Source organism: Eschrichtius robustus, chromosome 8 (genome assembly GCF_028021215.1).
Source record: "Eschrichtius robustus isolate mEscRob2 chromosome 8, mEscRob2.pri, whole genome shotgun sequence".
Classification (NCBI taxonomy): domain Eukaryota; kingdom Metazoa; phylum Chordata; class Mammalia; order Artiodactyla; family Eschrichtiidae; genus Eschrichtius; species Eschrichtius robustus.
Genome location: NC_090831.1, coordinates 107648783 through 107668030, shown reverse-complemented (window position 1 = coordinate 107668030; position 19248 = coordinate 107648783). Strand labels below are relative to the sequence as shown.

At 40.6% G+C, this 19248-nt stretch overlaps 1 protein-coding gene across 2 annotated transcripts; it reads left to right on the top strand.

Annotated features, from left to right (window-relative positions):
• Nucleotides 1-1026: 1026 nt before the first annotated feature.
• ZC3HC1 (zinc finger C3HC-type containing 1) lies at nt 1027-18620 on the top strand. Of its 2 annotated transcripts, none has more exons than XM_068549448.1 (10): nt 1027-1173; nt 2661-2772; nt 5653-5803; nt 6344-6427; nt 12114-12241; nt 13243-13400; nt 14164-14407; nt 15023-15235; nt 15700-15906; nt 18151-18620. In XM_068549448.1, exons 1-10 carry the CDS (start codon nt 1028-1030, stop codon nt 18217-18219), a joined length of 1512 nt encoding a protein of 503 aa, XP_068405549.1. In that variant the 5' UTR covers nt 1027; the 3' UTR covers nt 18220-18620. The 2 variants fall into 2 exon arrangements, with proteins under 2 accessions (XP_068405549.1, XP_068405548.1); XM_068549447.1 differs by having other exon boundaries at nt 14993-15235.
• Nucleotides 18621-19248: the final 628 nt, after the last annotated feature.

Genomic DNA, 19248 nt, shown 5'->3' with positions numbered 1-19248 from the left:
AAAGTCCTGGTGGGGGGGAAAAACTACTGGAGTTAGGAGCCCACAGAGAGTGAGCTGGCAGGGGGGTGGGGTGGTCCCACTTTTATCTTTGCCCATTGCTCAGTCACATCAGTCTCCTTTTTCTGTTTATTATATGAGGCAAACTCCTTCCAGTTTGGGATGCTGGAAGAGTCTGTGTAGATCTCTTTCCCACAATCTCATCCATTTTAACTCCAGCACTGATGCTCTCAGGAGAATCTGTAGACTGAATTAGGTCCTCCTTTACCCTAACCCTAACCCTTGGGATTTCTTTGGAGCACTTGTAATTTCAAAAGTTCAGGAAAACGTATTTTTTTAATGTCTAACTCCACTAAAAATTACGTCTCCTTTATTCACTGCTGTCATTGCCAGCGCCGAGGACAGCGTCAGTAGGACACCCTCAATAAATAATTTTTGGACAAAGCAGGGAAGAAGTGTTCGATAACGGCAAACGCCAGACTTCTAAACCCACCCGTAACACGGTTTCTAAGGATTCTAAATTATTTACTCTTAAGTGACGGTCGCCATTCCCTCACATGTAAAAAGATAAACTTAGGAGAGTCTTATCAGTTAATTACCTTAAGACTAAATTGGGCCCCTCAGCCCTGCTGAACTCGGAGAGACAGCGCTCTAAAAAATCTCTTATCAACCCAAGTATGCTCGTACATAAAGGAAACGACTACTCTTGGCGTTTAACCAGAGCCCTTCCGCGAGGGTCTACCTCGGTTTTGTTTGTTTGGGCCACGCCGCAGGGAATGCGGGATCTAAGCTCCCCGACCAGGGGATGGAACCCACACCCCCTGCAATGGAAGCGCGTAGTCTTAATCACTGGACCGCCAGGGAAGTCCCTACCTCGTTCTAAAATGGCCAGGAAGGGCTGGGCCCGGCGATGAGACCCGGCAGGTTTCTTGGGCCAACGCGTGGGAAGCCAAAAGAGGACCCTAACCGCTCAGAACGGAAGTTCCTGAGCCTTCACACGCGCGGGGAAGCAACTCGGAAACGGACCAAGATGGCGGCGCCCAGTGAGGGGCTAACGTTTGCTGCGGGAGTCGTAAAGAATTGCAGTGCGGTTGTTCGCTCCCCAGAAGGGACTCCCCAGAAAGTCCGGCAGCTGATAGATGAGGGGATTGTCCCGGAAGAGGGAGGCGCCGAAGCGTGAGTCCGCGAGTCCACCCTGGGTCTGGCGACGGCAGTTTGGAGAGGGTTTGGGGGACTCAGGCCAGGGTAGGATACCCTGGGTCTGTAACTCGGGCGGTGGGAATGGCTGCGACTCGGGATCTTGAAGAGACTCGGGTTCCTTCGCTTAGTCGGCTTTAATCTTCTACTCGGGAGGCACTGGGTGCAATTTTGCCTTAAGACAGGTTTTGGGAGGAAGGAAAAAGACAGGACCGCTAACTGAATGTGCGCACCTGATTTCTCTTAGACTTCTTAACCTTTTTTAGTCCTAGACACCTTTGGCAGCCTGGTAAAGTTTATGAACACCTTCTCAGAATTATATTTTTAAATGCATAAAGTAAATTGCATAGGATTATAAAGGATACCAATTACGTTGGAATGCAGTTATCAAGAAGTAAAAGAAAAAAAGTGATGCGGTAAAACGCTTCATTACTTAAGAGTTAAATAATATCTAGTAATAGGTCTGTTATCTACCATAATTTTGAAGTAGCGAGAGCATAAACGGTATTTCAAAACATGTGCAACAACCATAATGTGGTGACAAAATACCTGTGATTTCCATTGATGACAAATTTACAGGTACTGCTGATGCTACTGTGGGTTTTTAAATTATCTTCATTCATAATGGAAGGAAATGCTACATTTCAGTGAGAGGTTACCAAAGTAAATGTCATTTTTTTCTATCCAAGTTTATGGAAGCTCTGAATTTTTTCCAAGATCCACACCTCCCTGAGGCTCTCTGTCACTCTCAGAAGGATTCTTAGAATAAATTCCTTTATTTTGAGTTATAATAGTTGGTGTAATCTTACTTTCATTAAAATTACTTTTGTCTTCAGCAGTTCCTGCGTCTACACTTCCCAGGTGCTGTTGAAATGCCTTTCACTGAATATAAAAGAATTGTTTTGCTGGTTTTTTTCTCCTTGAATTTTTTCATGAAATAGCTAAAATTCTTTACTTTGATTTAAATTTTCAAATTAGTTCCTTTGGGGAAGAAGTGCATATCAAGGATCAATCCAGGTAGAAATATCAAAATTGTCATTTTCTGCTGTTAAAATAGTTAAATTTCTAAGGTGGTTCAAATTGGATAATGCACAGAAGCCTTGAGTCTTATTTTGTGTTTACGAAAATTATGCAAAATACTGTTGGAGAGCAGTGAGTGAGGTAGCATAGTTTGCCAGTATAGGATTAGTGGAGCATGGTCAAGGTAGAAATTGCTTGAAATTTAGTTATGGCCAAACTGTAGAGATTTGAATGCCTGTCTGAAGAATTTGGATTCTGCTTAGTAAGTACTGTGAAACTATTGACAATATTAAACAGAAAAATTACCTGACTGAAATGATATTTAGAAAGGTTAAAATCCAGAGTGGCGTGATTGATGATACAATGTGCAGAGAAGCTAGATAAAAAACGTTTAGGCAAAGTGATGCCTTGAAAGGATTACCAATAGTTCTGCCACTTTATTTTAGGAAGGACACATCTGCCACATTCCAGTCAGTTAATGGATCACCCCAAGCAGAAGAACCTCCATTGGAATCTACAAGCAAAGAAGCCTTCTTTAGCAGAGTGGAAACCTTTTCTATATCCTTTTTGGTTCGAGTGAGTTGCACTTTCTGCCTGCTTCTGGAATTATTCTTCTAGGAGTAACACCACTTACTCTGATGTTTTTAATTTTTAGAATTAAACTTGGTAAGAAATGTTTTAGGAAAATTAGCATCATAAAATGTCATCCCTCAAAGGGATATTTGAGATCTAACCTTTCTTTTTTACGGAAGAAAAAACTAAGAGCCTGAGAGAAGAAGGAATAATAACTAACATTTGTATATAGTATTTCCATGTATATTATCAGTTTCAAGTTGGTTATATGACTTACTCAGGGTCAACTTGCTAGCAAATGGCAGAGCTGGAATTACAGTGTAAGGCAGCGGTCCCCAACCTTTTTGGCACCAGGGACCCGTTTCGTGGAAGCCAGTTTTTCCACAGACAGGGGTGGGTGATGGGGGGGGTGGTTCAGGCGGTAATTTGAGCAAGATGAAGCTTCACTTGCTCTTCCGCCACTCACCTCCTGCTGTGCGGCCCGGTTCCTAACAGGCCGAGGCCTGGGGGTTGGGTTGGGGGTCCCCTGGTTGTAAGGCTTTTAGCACCAAACCTAATGTTTTTTAACATTATACTACATTTCCTATCTCTTTCAAGATTTTCCTTTGTAAATTATCTATGGTTGCACAACAATTTACCCTAAAACTTAGTGGCTTAAAACGACAAGCACTTATTATCTCACAATTTCTGTGGATCAGGAATCTAGGCACAGCTTAGCTGAGTCCTTTGGTTCAGGATCTCTCTCAGACTGTAATCAAGGTGTTGGCCAGGGCTGCAGTCATCTCAGGGCTAGACTAGGAAAGGATCCACTTCCAAGCTCACTCACGTGCTTGTTGGCAGGATTAATTCCCTCATGGCTGGATTGAGGGTTTTCAGTACTATACTCGCTTTTGGCTGGAGCTCCGTGGGCTCTCCACAGGGATAATTCACAACATGGCAGCGGGCTTCAGTCAGAGTGAGCAAGCAAGAGAGAGCAAGATAGAAGCTAGATCTCAACTGACATCACATCACTTTTGCCATTTTCTATTTGCTAGAGTGTTTTTAATTTAAAGCAATTACAGACTTATAGAAAGGTTGCACAGGTTACAAAGAACTTCCTTGTGAGTACTTGAAAGTAAGTTGTCAAAGTGACACCTCATTACCCCCAAATATTTCCCACAAACAAGGACTTTCTCTTACATAACCACAATGAAACCATCAAAATTGGGAAATTCACATAATAAATTACTACCGTATAACCCTTACATCATAATCATTCCATCAATTGTAGTAATAATGTTCTTTATAGCAAAAGGATCCAGCTGAGAATCCTCAGTTTTTCCTTGAATTTCATGACCTTGATACTTTTGAAGCTTATAGGCCAGTATTTTATAGAGTGTATCTCAACTTGCATTTGTCTGATGTTTCATTATGATTAGATTCAGGTTATGTAGGAATATCACAGAAGTAATGCTGTGTTCTCATTGCATCCTGTCAGGTGGCACATGATTTTGATCTGTCCCTTTACCAGCTATCATCATTTTGATCAGTTGATTAAGGGAGTGTCTGTTGGTGTTTTCCATTGTAAAGTAGCTTTTTCCTCCTTTGTAATTAAACTGTTTTGTGGGGATGTGCTTTGAAACCATGTAAATACCACATTCCTCATCAAACTTTATGTAACTTATTGTAGCAGCATGGGCTCATGATTTCCTTTTTTATTCAATGGGTTATAATCCATTACTATTATATATTTTGAGATTCCAGTTGCCCCTGATTTGGTGAGTGGGAGCCCCATGTAGATGCTCTTTATACCCCACTTGGCTACAGCACCCCAAGGTAGGTCCCCCTCTGTATGGACTCCCTCTTTACCCGACTTGACTTTTGACACCATGCGATGAGCTGCCTCCCCTACCCTCCTGGCTTAGTCCTCCGCCTTGCTCACCACCTGGTGGCTTTAGGACTAAATTGTTCAGGAAGGGGAAAGTATTTTAACCATGCTTCTACTGCTGTTCCTTGGATTAATTCCTGATATTGATAAAGCATTTAAAATCATTTTCTTTTGTTATTTTTTTGTTCCCATTGGATATAAATTGATTGCCACTTTGATATGATAATTATTTATTTAACTTAAGCTAGTTAAGTGATTCTATTACTTTTATTCTACATAATCCAAACTCCTTTAACATTTATATCTAGATTCTGTTTCTAGCCTTCAGTCCTCCTTTTGCTGCTATTAGAATGTTTTCAAGTTCCTATATCCCTTGTAAAAATATAGAACTTTCCTGTATCTTTTATGTTTTATCCTTTTTTTTTTTTCCTGTGCTCTGTAAAACAAGAGCTCTATAGGTAAAATAGAAAAAGCTGAGTGTTGAATATTAAAGATCAATAAATATTTTAGGACGTATTTCCCATGCACATACTTACAGATGCTCTTGATGCTCTCAGCTCACTTAAAACTCACATACCACACACACATCAGTATATAACAGTCAAATTTGGGGCAGGGAGGAATAATGAATATTATCAATTTTACTGACTTTATTCTTCAGAAGGCAAAAGTGGATGTGCTACAATAGGAGAGCAGAGATGAGTGATAAAATATTTCAGCTTGTTTGACCTTCACCATCCCTTACTGCTTAGGCAAATCCCAGTGCTTTCACTAGTGTTTTCAAATCCCTGGTATTTCATACTAAGCAAAAGTGAATGGTTTTTCTACTGTACCCCACAACCAATAATAAAATAAACATTTTAAACATATAAAATACATACGGCTTCCTGTTGCTTTTCCTCTTAATGTGTTTATTCCTATATAGATTGACTTAAAGTTTTCATTTCTGACTTGTTCATTTTAATGCACATGCATGTTGTTTTTCTTAATGTGAATACTCTTTGAAATGGGCAGGTAAGCCCCCTGAGCTGTCTCCACTGGTCTGTGCAAAATATGGCTGGGTCACAGTTGAATGTGATATGCTGAAGTGCTCCAGCTGTCAAGCTTTTCTCTGTGCCACTTTACAACCAGCTTTTGATTTTGACAGATGTAAGTATAAAGTACAAATTACATTTTTCTCCATATTCAAAAGATATCTATACTAGTTTTTCTGAAACGACCAGTCACTTGTGTTTGATCAAAGAATGTGTACTTCTGTATATAACAAGGTGAATTTGTGATTGTCTTCCCTAATTACTAGCTTTAGTCATTACTTTTTTTTTTTTTTTTTTAAAGCTCAGCTACTTTAGAGTGAACCTGACTTTGTGTATTCTGGGAAACTAACAGCAGTATGTTTATTTTATAGTTCCGAAATTTATACTTAGGCTAAGAGACACAGGCCTTTTATGAAGGCTCACACTTTGGAATGCCTGCCTTATAAGATACATGATATCTCCTTTGTTATTGCTTTTAGAATCTTGATTTAGAACTTGTTTTGTGAAAAATATTAAGATTATTCAGTTGCTAATATTTCATATCTTTAAAATTTTTCTGAGTTATTTTAATTCTTAGTTGTATCTATACTCTTAAAGGCTTTTGGCCATTGGATTTTGAATCTATATAAGGCATTGTTACCTATGTGGGTTTCAGATAAGGAACGATGTGCTGAGCTGAAGAAAGCCTTGTGTACTGCCCATGAGAAGTTCTGTTTCTGGCCAGACAGCCCCTCCCCAGGTACTTATTTACAAAATTTCCCATTTACCATCTCTTCTTGGTCAGTGCGGGGTTTTTTTGTTTTGTTTTTTTGCTTGTTTGTTTATTTGTTTTTAATTGGGGTATAGTTGCTTTACAATGTTGTGTTAGTTTCTGCTGTACAGCGAAGTGAATCAGCTATATGTATACATATATCCCCTCTTTTGGATTTCCTTCCCATTTAGGTCACCACAGAGCATTGGGTAGAGTTCCCTGTGCTATACAGCAGGTTCTCATTAGTTATCTATTTTATACATATTAGTGTATATATGTCAATCCCAATCTCCCAGTTCATCCCCACCCCCAGTCATTGCGTTTCTCATATTTTCTTTTTTTTGCAAAAATCTAGCCTTTGAAGTTTCTTTTTCCTCCTGTCTATTTGCGCTTTACAAGAGAACTAATATTCATTCACTTATTGTGTTATTTATTAAGTGCATTTGACATGCCAAAGGTTTAATCGTGCATACATTATCCCGTTTAATCCTCTCAGGGGCCCTGGGAGGTAGATATCAACCTGATTTTTAGGTGAGGAAACTGAGAATCAGAGATCTTTTTTTTTTTTACTATTTTATTTACTTATTTATTTATTTATTTATTTATGGCTGCATTGGGTCTTTGTTGCTGTGCACGGGCTTTCTCTAGTTGTGGCAAGCGGGGGCCACTCTGCGTTGTGGTGCACAGTCTTCTCACTGCGGTGGCTTCTCTTGTTGTGGAGCACGGGCTCTAGGCGCGCAGGCTCAGTAGTTGTGGCTCGCTGGTTCTAGAGCGCAGGCTCAGTAGCTGTGGTGCACGGGCTTAGTTGCTCCATGGCATGTGGGATCTTCCCAGACCAGGGCTGGAACCTGTGTCCCCTGCATTGACTGGCGGATTCTTAACCACTGTGCCACCAGGGAAGTCCCAAGAATCAGAAGTCTTAAAACCAGCTAGTGAGGAGCCATGACCATGGTTTTATCTGATTTCAGACTCTCTGCTTTTCCCACCAGAGCAAACAGCCCCATGTTCTACCCAGGCTTCCTGGTACACTAATGGCACTAATGGTGGCAGTTAAATATGGTTCAGTTGCTAAAGAAGACTCACAGGACCCCACATGAGAGTGATTACAAATCTACAGTTTATTACAGTAAAACAGCACAATATATCAGTAGCATTGAAGTAAGGATATCATCACAGCCAAAGACTGCCCCATGGTAAGGGGTCTGGAGAGGCCAGGTGCAGGTTACTCTTGTCCTCGTATAAGGGCTGTGGCAGTACGCACTCTCTCTCGAATCAGAAACCACTGATGTGTGCACAAAATGCTTCAGAACAAGGGAGCCCAAGATGTAGTCTCAAGTGGGATTTACTTTTATTTTGCTGGTCGTGTTGGCATATTCCTGCTGAGTAACCAACCTCAACAGCCGAGCCCGCCAGGGGGCTCACCAAGACCAGGGGCAAAACTCTTTGGACCCATGGTTACAATGCAGCACTATTAATCCATATATTTCATGCTTGACCAGAAATCAGCGCCATGTAGGTATGTTTTTTATTTCAGTAGGACAGCTCAGGCTAATTCCAGGGTCACTGATGCCCAGGAATATTCCATGAGTGACCACTAAGAGGAAAAAATAGTTGGAAAGTGACCGTAGAGTGCCATCTACTGATATATGAAGAGGTGATAGAAAAGGAATTATTAAGAAATAGAATTTTTAAAGTGAAAATGACTGTATAACAAGGATTTCCTGCTGTTGGCCTAGCTGTTTCACTGTGTTGTATAACAAAACTCAATCCTATGCGTATTTGAATCTTCTCTGTCCAGTACACCCAGGGCAGAGATAGATTCTCTATCTGCTAAGGCCTATGTTGGTGGTTGCGAACTCTTGCTACCATGCACTCTTCTTTCTTTCTTTCTCTTTTTTTTTTTTGCATTTTAATTTTTTTGTACAATTTTTAAAGGTTACTTTCCATTTACAGTTATTACAAAATATTGGCTGTATTTCCCATGTTGTACAATACACTCTACTTTCTTGGTCCCATTTGTGACTTAAGCTACCACCTACTTGAAGACTTCTGACTTCTATTCAGATCTCTCTTTTGAACTTGACTCATATTTTCAACTACCTTCTAAACATTTCCACTTAAAATCTTACAGGTACCTAGAACTCAAAATATACAAAACTGATTTCTTCATCTTATGCTTAAAACTTTATTCACTTCTTACGTTGTCTCCATCTTGGTAGATGTTACTTACCTCCCCCTCCAGTTATGCTACCCAAAAACCTGAAAGTCACCTTAGATGCCCCTCCTTATCATCACCAGCTGGTCCTACCCATTCTGCCTCCTAAATACATCTCAGATATGACCTTCCAATTATATCATCCCTTGATTTGGTTTTTTAACATTCAAGAGACTTTTGTGTGGAGAAAGGAACACCTCAACTATTTATACTTTAATGCTTGCATTTATTAAGCATATCTAATAAAATTGTGAAGGTAATTTTCTTCTAACATTTACCAATAATTACAAACTAAATTAAATCCCTGTAAACATTTTAAATTACAGTTACTAATTTATTAGGACTGATTATTTTGAGTATATCATATACTTTAAAGTAGACAAAATATACACCTACATTAATTGTAAAACACATATTTAAACTTATGTGAAGACATTTTCATGATGGGATTAATTTCTTCTCTGTTCACTCTTTTCCCTTCATAGGTTTTTACTAGTACTTTCTTAGGGTTGTAACAATCAGACCAAATCCTGAATTAGAAGATGATCAGATAGGTGTTGGGACCTGGTTTCTTCTCCCAAGTTTTGTTAAACCAAAGCCACTGGTCATCAGGACATGTTTCCTTTTTATTATTAAACCTCACTTTTTTAAAGTCCACACCTTTCTCATTGATTTCAGTTTTTTATTACCTGACTTTTCTAGTAAAATGATTCACCTTTTAAAATTAATGACGTTTTTTGACCTATTTGGTTGCTTGCAACAACTTTAAATAATTTTTTTTTAATTTATTTGTTTATTTTTGGCTGCGTTTGGTCTTCATTGCTGTGCGCAGGTGTTCTCTAGTTGCGGTGAGCGGAGGCTACTCTTTGTTGTGGTGCGCAGGCTTCTCATCGTGGTGTCTTGTCTTGTTGCAGAGCACGGGATCTAGGCACACGGGCTTCAGGAGTTGTGGCACGAGGGCTCAGTAGTTGTGGCTCACGGGCTCTAAAGTGCAGGCTCAGTAGTTGTGGCACATGGGCTTAGTTGCTCCGCGGCATGTGGGATCTTCCCAGACCAGGGATCGAACCCGTGTCCCCTGCATTGGCAGGCGGATTCTTATACTGCGCCACCAGGGAAGTCCCAACTTTAAATAATTTGATAAACTCTTAAGGAATATTTTGTTGCCCTTGAATACAGAAAGTGTCTCTTTGTTTTATTTTTAACCTTTTGAGTAATTTCTAAAATTGTGGAGTGTTTCAAGTATAGAAAAAATTGTAGATAATAATAATATAAGAAACATTTCTGTATTTACCACCCAACCCCACCTAATACTAACATTTTGCTATCCTTGCAAAACCACCCCACCCTGCTTTCTTTCTGTTAATCGGGAAGAATTACAGAGACAGCTGTGTAGTCTTCCCCAATCTCATTCCCTGCCTCCCTGTCCTGTAATAACTACTATCCTGAATTTGGTGTCCATGATTTGCTTACATGGTTTCTAAGTCTACAACATTTACGTGTATCTAGAAGCAATATATATGGCACTATTTATTTGTTTTAAAATTTTCTATAAATGTTATCATTCTGTATATATTCTGCAACCTACTTTTGTAGGGGGAGTCAACTTTTTTAAAATTAATCCATGTTGTCACATGTAGCATGTTTGAAGCTTTATAATAAGTAGGGCCATCTAAAATTTTAGTCTTCTAGGAGATGAGAGATAGTGTTTATCTAGTTAACATTCCATTTGGGAAAACCAGCTTATTCATTTTAGAACCTCCTGTGAAACCCTCTTTCTACATGATCGTTGTGTGTGACTATAACTTGAACACCCTTTTTACCAAGTTATGTGTCATCACAAGTGCTAATCAATCCTTCCTGTACTTTGTACACTTCCTACCTACTCTGATTCTATTTAGCATATTCACTCTTCCCTTCTCTGCTTACACAGATTTTGAGCTTTTAGATGTATAGATTACTGTTTTTCATAAAATTTGGGAAGTTTTCAGTTACTATGTCTTCAGATACTCTTTCTGCCCCTTTCCCTGTCTTTCTTCTGTGTCTCCCATTATGCAGATGTTGGTGTGCTTGATAGTGTTCCTTCATTCAACATTGATGCTCCTTCTCTCCATCCTCATGCCACTCGTATCTTAGAGGGATTACTACTTTAAATCACCTTAATGTCTGCTAAGCTTATTTCTTTGCATCCAGACTGACCCCTTAGTCTCTGCTCTAAACTAATGCATATTGTCTATAATATCACTTTCACTTCTTTCTTTTAAAAAATCTTCCAGTAGTTTCTCATCACATACATTAAAAAAATCATGGTCTGGCTGCTGTCTATACTTTAACCTTCTCTCCGACTAGTCTCCCCACAGGAATACTGTGTTCCAACCCTGTGAGACTATTTAGAATTCCCCACATGTGCTATCCTCTAGGGCTTTACTTTTACACACTGTTGTTGGTCTTTCCAATTCAGCTTAGACCTGACTTCTTCTGAGAAACCTTTCCTGAGACTCTGCTTTTTAAACATAATCTCAGGGACTTTCCTGGTGGTCCAGTGATTAAGACTCCATGCTCCCAATGCAGGGGGCACGGGTTTGATCCCTGGTCTGGGAACTAAGATCCCACATGCTGCACAGTGTGGCCAAAACGTAAACATAATCACAAAAGTACTATCACAGCTCTATCCAAAAAAATCAGTAATTTCTTTTTCTTTTATTGTTTATTTTTCCAGCTTTATTGAAGTATAATTGACAAAATTGTAAGATATTTAAAGTATGCAATGTGATGATCTGATATACGTATACACTGTGAAAGGATTTCCCTGCCCCCATCAAGTAAATTAATTCTTTTTTGAAAATAGCATTATGGGGTTTCTAGGAACCAAAGTATAGTATTAGAGTGAGATGATAAGGATTTTAAATATTAGGGCATTTGATTCTGGGACTCAAGAAATTGTAATCATTTTAAGACCCAAAGTACTAGAAGTTTAGCTCTATCAAATGATATTAAAAACCATACTGTAATCATTTTGTTGTTGAGAAATAAAAATCAGTACTCTGATAACTGATCTTTTAGCATCAGAAAATTAATATTATTTGATAATAGCAAATATCTATTGGTAGGAGTAATGAGAAATCTGTAAATTATGTGAGATATTGTCTCTGCCCTTAAGGAAAATAAAACATTATTGAGATTAAACCTAAAAACAATACCTAAAACAATCCTAAAAAACAAGTGATAAATAATGATGATAATGATGAAGTAACTGTGATACACAGCACTTACTGTGCACTGGGAACTATTTTTAGCACTTCAGTTACATTATTTTAATTGATTATCACAAGTCTAGGTGTTATTGTTAATTTCTTAATATCATCGAATATCATCAATTTACATTTCCCCTGTTGTTCTATACATGCTTTTTATTTTTTATAGTTTGTACCAATATAATCTCCCAGTTTACTGTTTCCACAGATCGATTTGGGATGTTGCCATTGGATGAACCTGCGGTTCTTGTTAGTGAATTTGTAGATCGTTTTCAAAGCCTTTGTCACTTGGACTTCCAGCTTCCTTCCCTGAGGCCAGAGGACTTAAAAACTATGGTGAGTTTTTCTTGGCTAGCATACAGTGGCCTTCAGTTGTCGCCAGCATGAAGCATTTCTTTTAATGACAAGAGGCTGCAGATAGCTAAGAAGAGAACTACTTGTTTGTCTCTTAACTGACCTTTTTCAGTCTCTACCGTAAAGAGGACTTGAGGGTTTAAATAAGTGAGTTCCATTTAAACTTTTAGATATGATTCTTTAAGTGGCGTAAATTCAATTTTATCTCAATTTGTTACTTGAACTATTTAACAGAAGATACTGAAATGTGGCTTCATATGGTTAATCGCATACCATTTTCCCAAAGAAAGTGCTGGAGAAGTTATAAACTCCCTTTTCCCTTGTAAATAGAAATTTTGAAATGCTCTGTCCTATCTGCACTTTGAAACTGAATATTTACTGTCCCATTTCATCATCCTGTGGGTATTCTGTCAAGACAAACTTTACTGTAGGAAATAGAAGCTATGATTTTGCTTCAAGTTGAGAAGCTATTATGGATTTTAGCACCAAACTGTTAGCCTCTGATGCCTGTTATAAATATCCTCCTGTCTCTAGCCAATGAAAGTTTTTTCACCCTGTCATAGTGCTTTCTTATTCTTAGAACAAAAGTAAAGACTGTGGCAAGCTCTTTTGTGGTGTCAAAAGTAAATTCATTGCCAGGCCAAGAAATTAGTAGTAGTCTGTTGTGATTATTTGGGTTTGAAATTTACAGGTTTCAGGGAAAATATGCAATTGGTAATTTGAAAACAAGTTAGTACTAAGAAAAGATGTGGTAGTTCCAGGAACACTGCCCCTTTCTCAGTCAGCAGATCCAGGGCAGTTCAGAAAGCTTCTGTGTGATACCTGAGCCTGTGCTGGATAGTAAGTCTTCTCCAGTGAAGAGAATTGTCTTCGTGTTTGTCATTTTTTTCATGATTTTTGCCTTGTACCACCTAGGTACATCATTATCTATGACTTTTCATGGTGGTTGAAACTTTAAGTCTTTTCTCTTGGTTCCTTTGTAGTGCTTGACAGAAGACAAGATCAGTCTTCTCCTGAACCTGCTTGAAGATGAACTTGATCACCGAACTGATGAGAGAAAAACTGCAACCAAACTAGGTTCAGACATCATCCAAATCCACGTCACTTCCTGTATTCTCTCCCTGTGTGGCTGGGCGTGTAGGTTAGTGAATTTGCCTGGGGACGTAAACTGTGACAACATTATATACCCATACACAGCAGTTACTCCTAGCATTTGGAGATCACATGGTGTTTCCTGTGAGAAAAACAGTGACAAAGAAAAACTAAGGGGGTGGAGGAGGGATAGGAAGAATTAGTAACAAAACCAGAATTAGAACTCAGGAATTCTTGAACACGCCTGAACTTTGTTTCTTTTACTATCACTTCCCAGCTGGGAATTCGTGTTCCTATAAACAGTGAAGCTCCTTTCTAGTTTTAGAAAGGAAAAATCAGTTTAATTGATAAAAACTACGGAAGGAAGCACCAGCTGGAACCCTCTAGGCCCCAAGTTGGTGTCTGCATTCCAGCTGCTCAGTTCAGCACAGACTCCCTCTGAGACAGAAGACTGTCAGACCAATTTTGATTTACTTTAAATATGCTTTCTTTGGCAGATTAAGCAATACTTTTCATTTACACGGAAAAACTTTAAAAGGGACATGAGAAATTTATAAAACTTACCTTTAAAATAGGCTTGCCATAGAGAGCATGCTAAGACCCCTAGATCTTTCTGTAGGAAATACGTGAGAGATGACGAAGCTGGGTCCTAGCATCGGAGGACGGGGCCCTGAGAGGAGGTGGTTCCCAGCCCACTGGCCTGTTGCAGAGATTTGTTTGATGAGATGAAGCATACTCGCAGATCATTATGCATAGTCCCTTGAAAATGTTATCCTCTGAGAAAACGCGCTTTTTTTTCTATTCCTACCTAGTTCTTCGTTGGAACCCATGCAGCTCTCCCTGATAACATGTTCACAGTGTATGAGGAAGGTGGGGCTCTGGGGCTTCCAGCAGATCGAGTCATCCATGACCGACCTGGATGCCTCCTTTGGTCTGACCAGCTCCCCCATCCCAGGCTCTGAGTGCCGGCCAGAGCGCTTCTCTCTGGTGCCTGAGTCTCCTCGGAGGATGATGACTCGGAGCCAGGATGCCTCGTTTTCCCCAGGCTCAGAGCAGGTATAGACTTAGTTGGCTTGTTTGGGGTGGACTTTTTATTTATTTTTTCAAATTTTATTCTGTTTTTTAAAAAATATTTATTTATTTATTTGGCTGTGCCAGGTCTTAGTTGCAGCGCACGGGATCTTCGTTGAGGCGTGTGGGATCTTTTAGTTGCGGCATGCGGGCTCTTAGTTGCGGCATGTGGGATCTAGTTCCCTGACCAGGGATCGAACCCGGGCCCCCTGCATTGGGAGCATGGAGTCTTAACCACTGGACCACCAGGGAAGTCCCAGGGTGGACTTTTTAAAAACAGCATTCTTGCCAAAAGTGTTGTTGGCAGAAAAGTTGGAAATTAACTTAGGTTATATAATTAACTTAGGTTAAGCTTCACTTATAACCACATTGATCAGAATATTACAGAGTGGTTTTATCACCAGTTGCAATGGAGATGCTAAATTCATTATTTTGTATAGAAATCTAATATTCTTTGAAGAGTTTAGTTATGCAGACAGTTCAGAAACTAAATTCTTATAGTTTTAAAAATATTAGCTTTCACGTGCTTCTAGAAATATTTCTCCTGACTGTAGTCATTAATGTCATTAGGGTACTTCCATCATCTCCCCTTTCCTTCAGGCTGAAAGGAGCCCAGGTCCCATTGTCTCTAGAACTCGAAGCTGGGACTCTTCCAGTCCTGTCGACCGTCCTGAGCCAGAGGCCGCTAGCCCCACCACCAGAACCCGCCCAGTGACCCGAAGCATGGGAACAGGAGACACCACTGGCCTGGAAGTGCCATCTAGTCCTCTTCGGAGAGCCAAACGGGCTCGCCTCTGCTCTTCCAGCAGCTCGGTGAGTCCACCTGCGTGTGTGGAGGCCCCTGAGCACAGCAGCGCCCAAGCCCTCACCGTGCAGCACAGAGAAGCAGGCATGAGCTGAGCCTGGTCCTGTGGCTACGAGGAGGCCATGAGAATAAGTTTAAAGGTGGGACAGTTGGGTGACCAGAGGGAAAAAAAATTTAAGGGTTTTGCCATTTGTTTCTTTGGGACGTCTTCTGGCAACGTAATAAATTTGTCTTGCCCAAGGGGACAGTAGTGAGAAAAGAGGATAGACCTGATAAGGGATGGTTTAACACGAAGGGAGTAAAAGAATTTTAAAAGTGAGAGGGAAATACATAGGCGAAGTTTAAAGGAGAACATAAAACTAGAAATGTGGGCATTGTGAGATTCTGGATTTGACAATTTATAGCAATGCCTCCCTGAACTTACATAGTATCTGCCCTTCATTAACACGGATTCCTCTTCCTCCTCTCTCAGGACACATCTTCCCGAAGCTTCTTTGATCCCACTTCTCAGCATCGAGACTGGTGTCCTTGGGTGAATATCACATTTGGAAAAGAAACCAGGGAGAATGGTGGAACTGAGGTAGATGCCAGCACCCCGGCAGAGCCAGGCTGGAAGGCAGTGCTGAACATCCTCTTGGCCCACAAAGAGTCTAACCAGCCAGCTGAAGCCGACTCCATGGTGAGATAAGCCACTGCCCCGATCATGTGCAGCACTTCTTGTTTATGGGATGAGGAGAAGAGGCTGCTCCTATAATTAGCACCCTGCCTGCCCCCAGCTTTCATAAGTCAAGGTAGACTCAGTCTGGGTTCATCCTAGAGAACAGGCATGGGACTGGTTCATTCTTTCTGCAGTTTAGCATATGGCATTCCACCAAATTCTGATAAATTCTTTGTCTTCCCCACTCAAATGACTCGAAGTAGAAAAGGAATACAGAAACAGAAAGAGATAACAGGCTGCTGCCAGTGTTGCAGAGCAGCTGCTTTTTCCATCTGAGTCACTGTCGCTTGCACTTGGAGCCTGGCCGTTAACTTAGCTGTCAGGACGGAGCACTGTACTCTGCCACCACGGCCTCGATTTCATTCCTCATGGTGGGCACGTGACTTTGCTGTGTTCCGCGGCCCCAGCCTTGTGCATTGACCCTCAGCTGCCATCACAGTAATGACTGCTGCTGGTGACCCTTGTGGGTAAATGCAAACCTGTCATGACAGCTGAGAAAACAACTCAAGTGTTTGCTCTGTGCAGAGGGCGGAAGTGAGAGGAGGGTGGGCATCAAGAAATCGCAAAAACTGCATTCTCTTTCCTTTACTGGCTCATTCCCAAATTTGCCATGTAACCTGCTTAGTGTAAATATAATAATTTCTGACCTCTGTTCCCTCCAAGGACAAAGTAAAACAATACTTGCCAGCAGATGTTTATCAGAAGCATTCCCAGATTCATGGTTTTGTAGGGTCACAGAATTCCACTGGAGGGAGCTATAGTGATGCTAGAAGCCGAAGAATGTGCATTCAGGGGCTTCCCTGGTGGCGCAGTGGTTAAGAATCTGCCTGCCAATGCAGGGAACACGGGTTCGAGCCCTGGTCTGGGAAGATCCCACATGCCGCAGAGCAACTAAGGCCGTGCGCCACAACTACTGAGCCTGCGCTCTAGAGCCTGCAAGCCACAACTACTGAAGCCCGCATGCCTAGAGCCTGTGCGCTGCAACAAGAGAAGCCACTGCAATGAGAAGCCCGCACACCGCAACGAAGAGTAGCCCCCGCTCGCCGCAACTAGAGAAAGCCCACATGCAGCAACGAAGACCCATTGCAGCCAAAAATAAATAAATTAATTAATTTAATTTAATTTAATTAATTTTTTGGGGGGGGCGCTGTACTGCGTGGCATGCGGGACCTTTGAAGGTCCGTTTTAGCAACTTGTCTTTTAAGATTCCCCACAGCTGCTGTGACTGGGAAGTACAAAACTTAGAGGCTCTGCAGTAAAGGATCTTGAAGTTAGAAAAAAATTTATACTATTTTTCAACTTAAATCTCTTTCAGTTGTGTCACTGTATTAACTAAATTGCCCTCAGTCACAAGTAAGAGTTCAAACTTTTCCCCCCTGGAACTTTATTTTATTGAGACATTCAGCCGCAAAGAGTATAAGAAAACAGTGAAAATGTCATCTTCTGTCAGAAATTGGAGTGAACTTTATGGATTATCTTGCTAGATATGTTTGTGCTCTCACTGAGACCTTGTGCTTTTCACTATGACTCTCAAAGGCAGAGAGAACCAAGTGTTCTGCTTCACTGAGAACTTTTATCTTTTAGTGAACTGTTTTGTCTCCCTGTAACACCATTTCTCAGAATCTCAGGTCACTTCACAGGCATGATCAAGTGGCAGTGAGATTCTTCCTATTATTAGCTCTGCTGGCTAAATCATGAATCTGAGAAGGCCAAGGTCATAGTTTAAACTCTTAAGGGTCATTTAACTTTGTTTCATTCCTTGGCCTGAGATTATACTGTTAGCACCAGCTAGGCATCTTGTAAATATGAATCCTTGTTCACAAGAGATGATGAATAGGGCCAGTTCAGCATCACAGATGCGAAATCAGTGCAAAATGTGTGCTGCACTGATGCTGGGTCACAAGTGTCATCCTCACATTCAAAGATTAGGACACATACGGATGCTTGGAGGAGGACGTAAGCCGTATTTTAGAGGCTCCGAGTATGTTAGCAGTAATCTAACAGTAGACTCAAGCTTCTTGATTTTTAGTCTGGCTTTAGGTGTATATTATATGTAGCACAATATAAGATTAACTGGTTTTACTCACTGCTAGACATATGTAGATCATTGTGGGAGAAATTTACAGACCACGCCTTAAAGCTATTACCCATCCTTTGTCTCTATAAAAGAATTTAATCTCTAATAATGAGCTTTTCTATTTATAGAGTCTCTCTGAGAAATCAAGGAAGGTATTCCGAATATTCCGGCAGTGGGAATCTTTATGCTCATCCTGAAGATATTCCAGCCCTTCCTGCAGAGAAGTGGAATGAGTGGCTTTGAAAAATGAAGCCTGAATTCCCTTTTGAGCAGCTGATGCTAAGTTTTTCTCCGTTCTGGTTTAATCATAAGGAGCCCCTGCCCTTGCAAAGGTATGCATGTCATCATCTGCATCTGACTGAGGGGAAAACCTGTTTGCAACACAGGGATGTGGGCTGGGAGAGGTAGGGCGACCCTGGCTCTGTTAAAGGGGTGCATGGTTCCAAAGCTCAACGGAGGACCCAGGGCTCCTTACGAAACTCGACGGAGGACCCAGGACTTGAGCATTTTTAGTGTCTTTAGTGGGGACAGTGTTTTGAGGTTTCATATCCCAGGAATACGTCAGTATGTGTTAATAAAATATTTGTTAAGATTCTTACAGCTGGAGAACTGTTTTCCTCCTTGTCTAATGGGCTGACATAAAGGAAGTTGAGACTGGGAAAACTACAGTGGAGCAGTAAACAAAGGCAAAATTTCAGTTTTCAGATTGGCTGCAAAGCCTAGAATTTATTTGTGATTCTAGTCAAAGAAGTATTCCTAAACCAGAGACAAGACATTGTTCATTATATCACCAGGAGATCTCCTGATGTGTTATAGTGAATGGTAAGCTGATAATTTTCTCTCTTCACTTTGATAATAACAGAATAAGAGACTATAACAAAGGGAGGAAGGCTCTTCAGAAGAGACCCCTCTCCATGCGCCTTCTAATGCAAGGCTCCCCTGAGTGGGGCTCCCCAAGGCTCTTTCACTGCTGGTGGAGAGCATTGGTGTCCATGGTGGAGAAGCTGACCCTGACCTGCCCCAACTAAATAGACTACCCACTGAGAAAGTGACCATGAAGGAAACTAGCTATTCTCCAGAATGTCGTACTTTCTTTTAGTGACTGTGGTTGGTTGGTTTTATAACTCACTTCTTTTATACTGAAGTATTTTAAAGAACATATGTAATATAATATTCCACCCATGCTAAACTTCAGGTTATATCTCTAAAAAAACAGAACTTTTTTT

Coding starts and splice junctions, on each gene's coding strand:
- ZC3HC1 (XM_068549447.1), top strand. CDS start 1,028: ATGGCGGCGCCCAGTGAGGGGCTAACGTTTGCTGCGGGAGTCGTAAAG. Junction 2,773..5,652: donor GCAGAGTGGAAACCTTTTCT/ATATCCTTTTTG, acceptor TAATGTGAATAC/TCTTTGAAATGGGCAGGTAA. Junction 5,804..6,343: donor AGCTTTTGATTTTGACAGAT/GTAAGTATAAAG, acceptor TGTGGGTTTCAG/ATAAGGAACGATGTGCTGAG.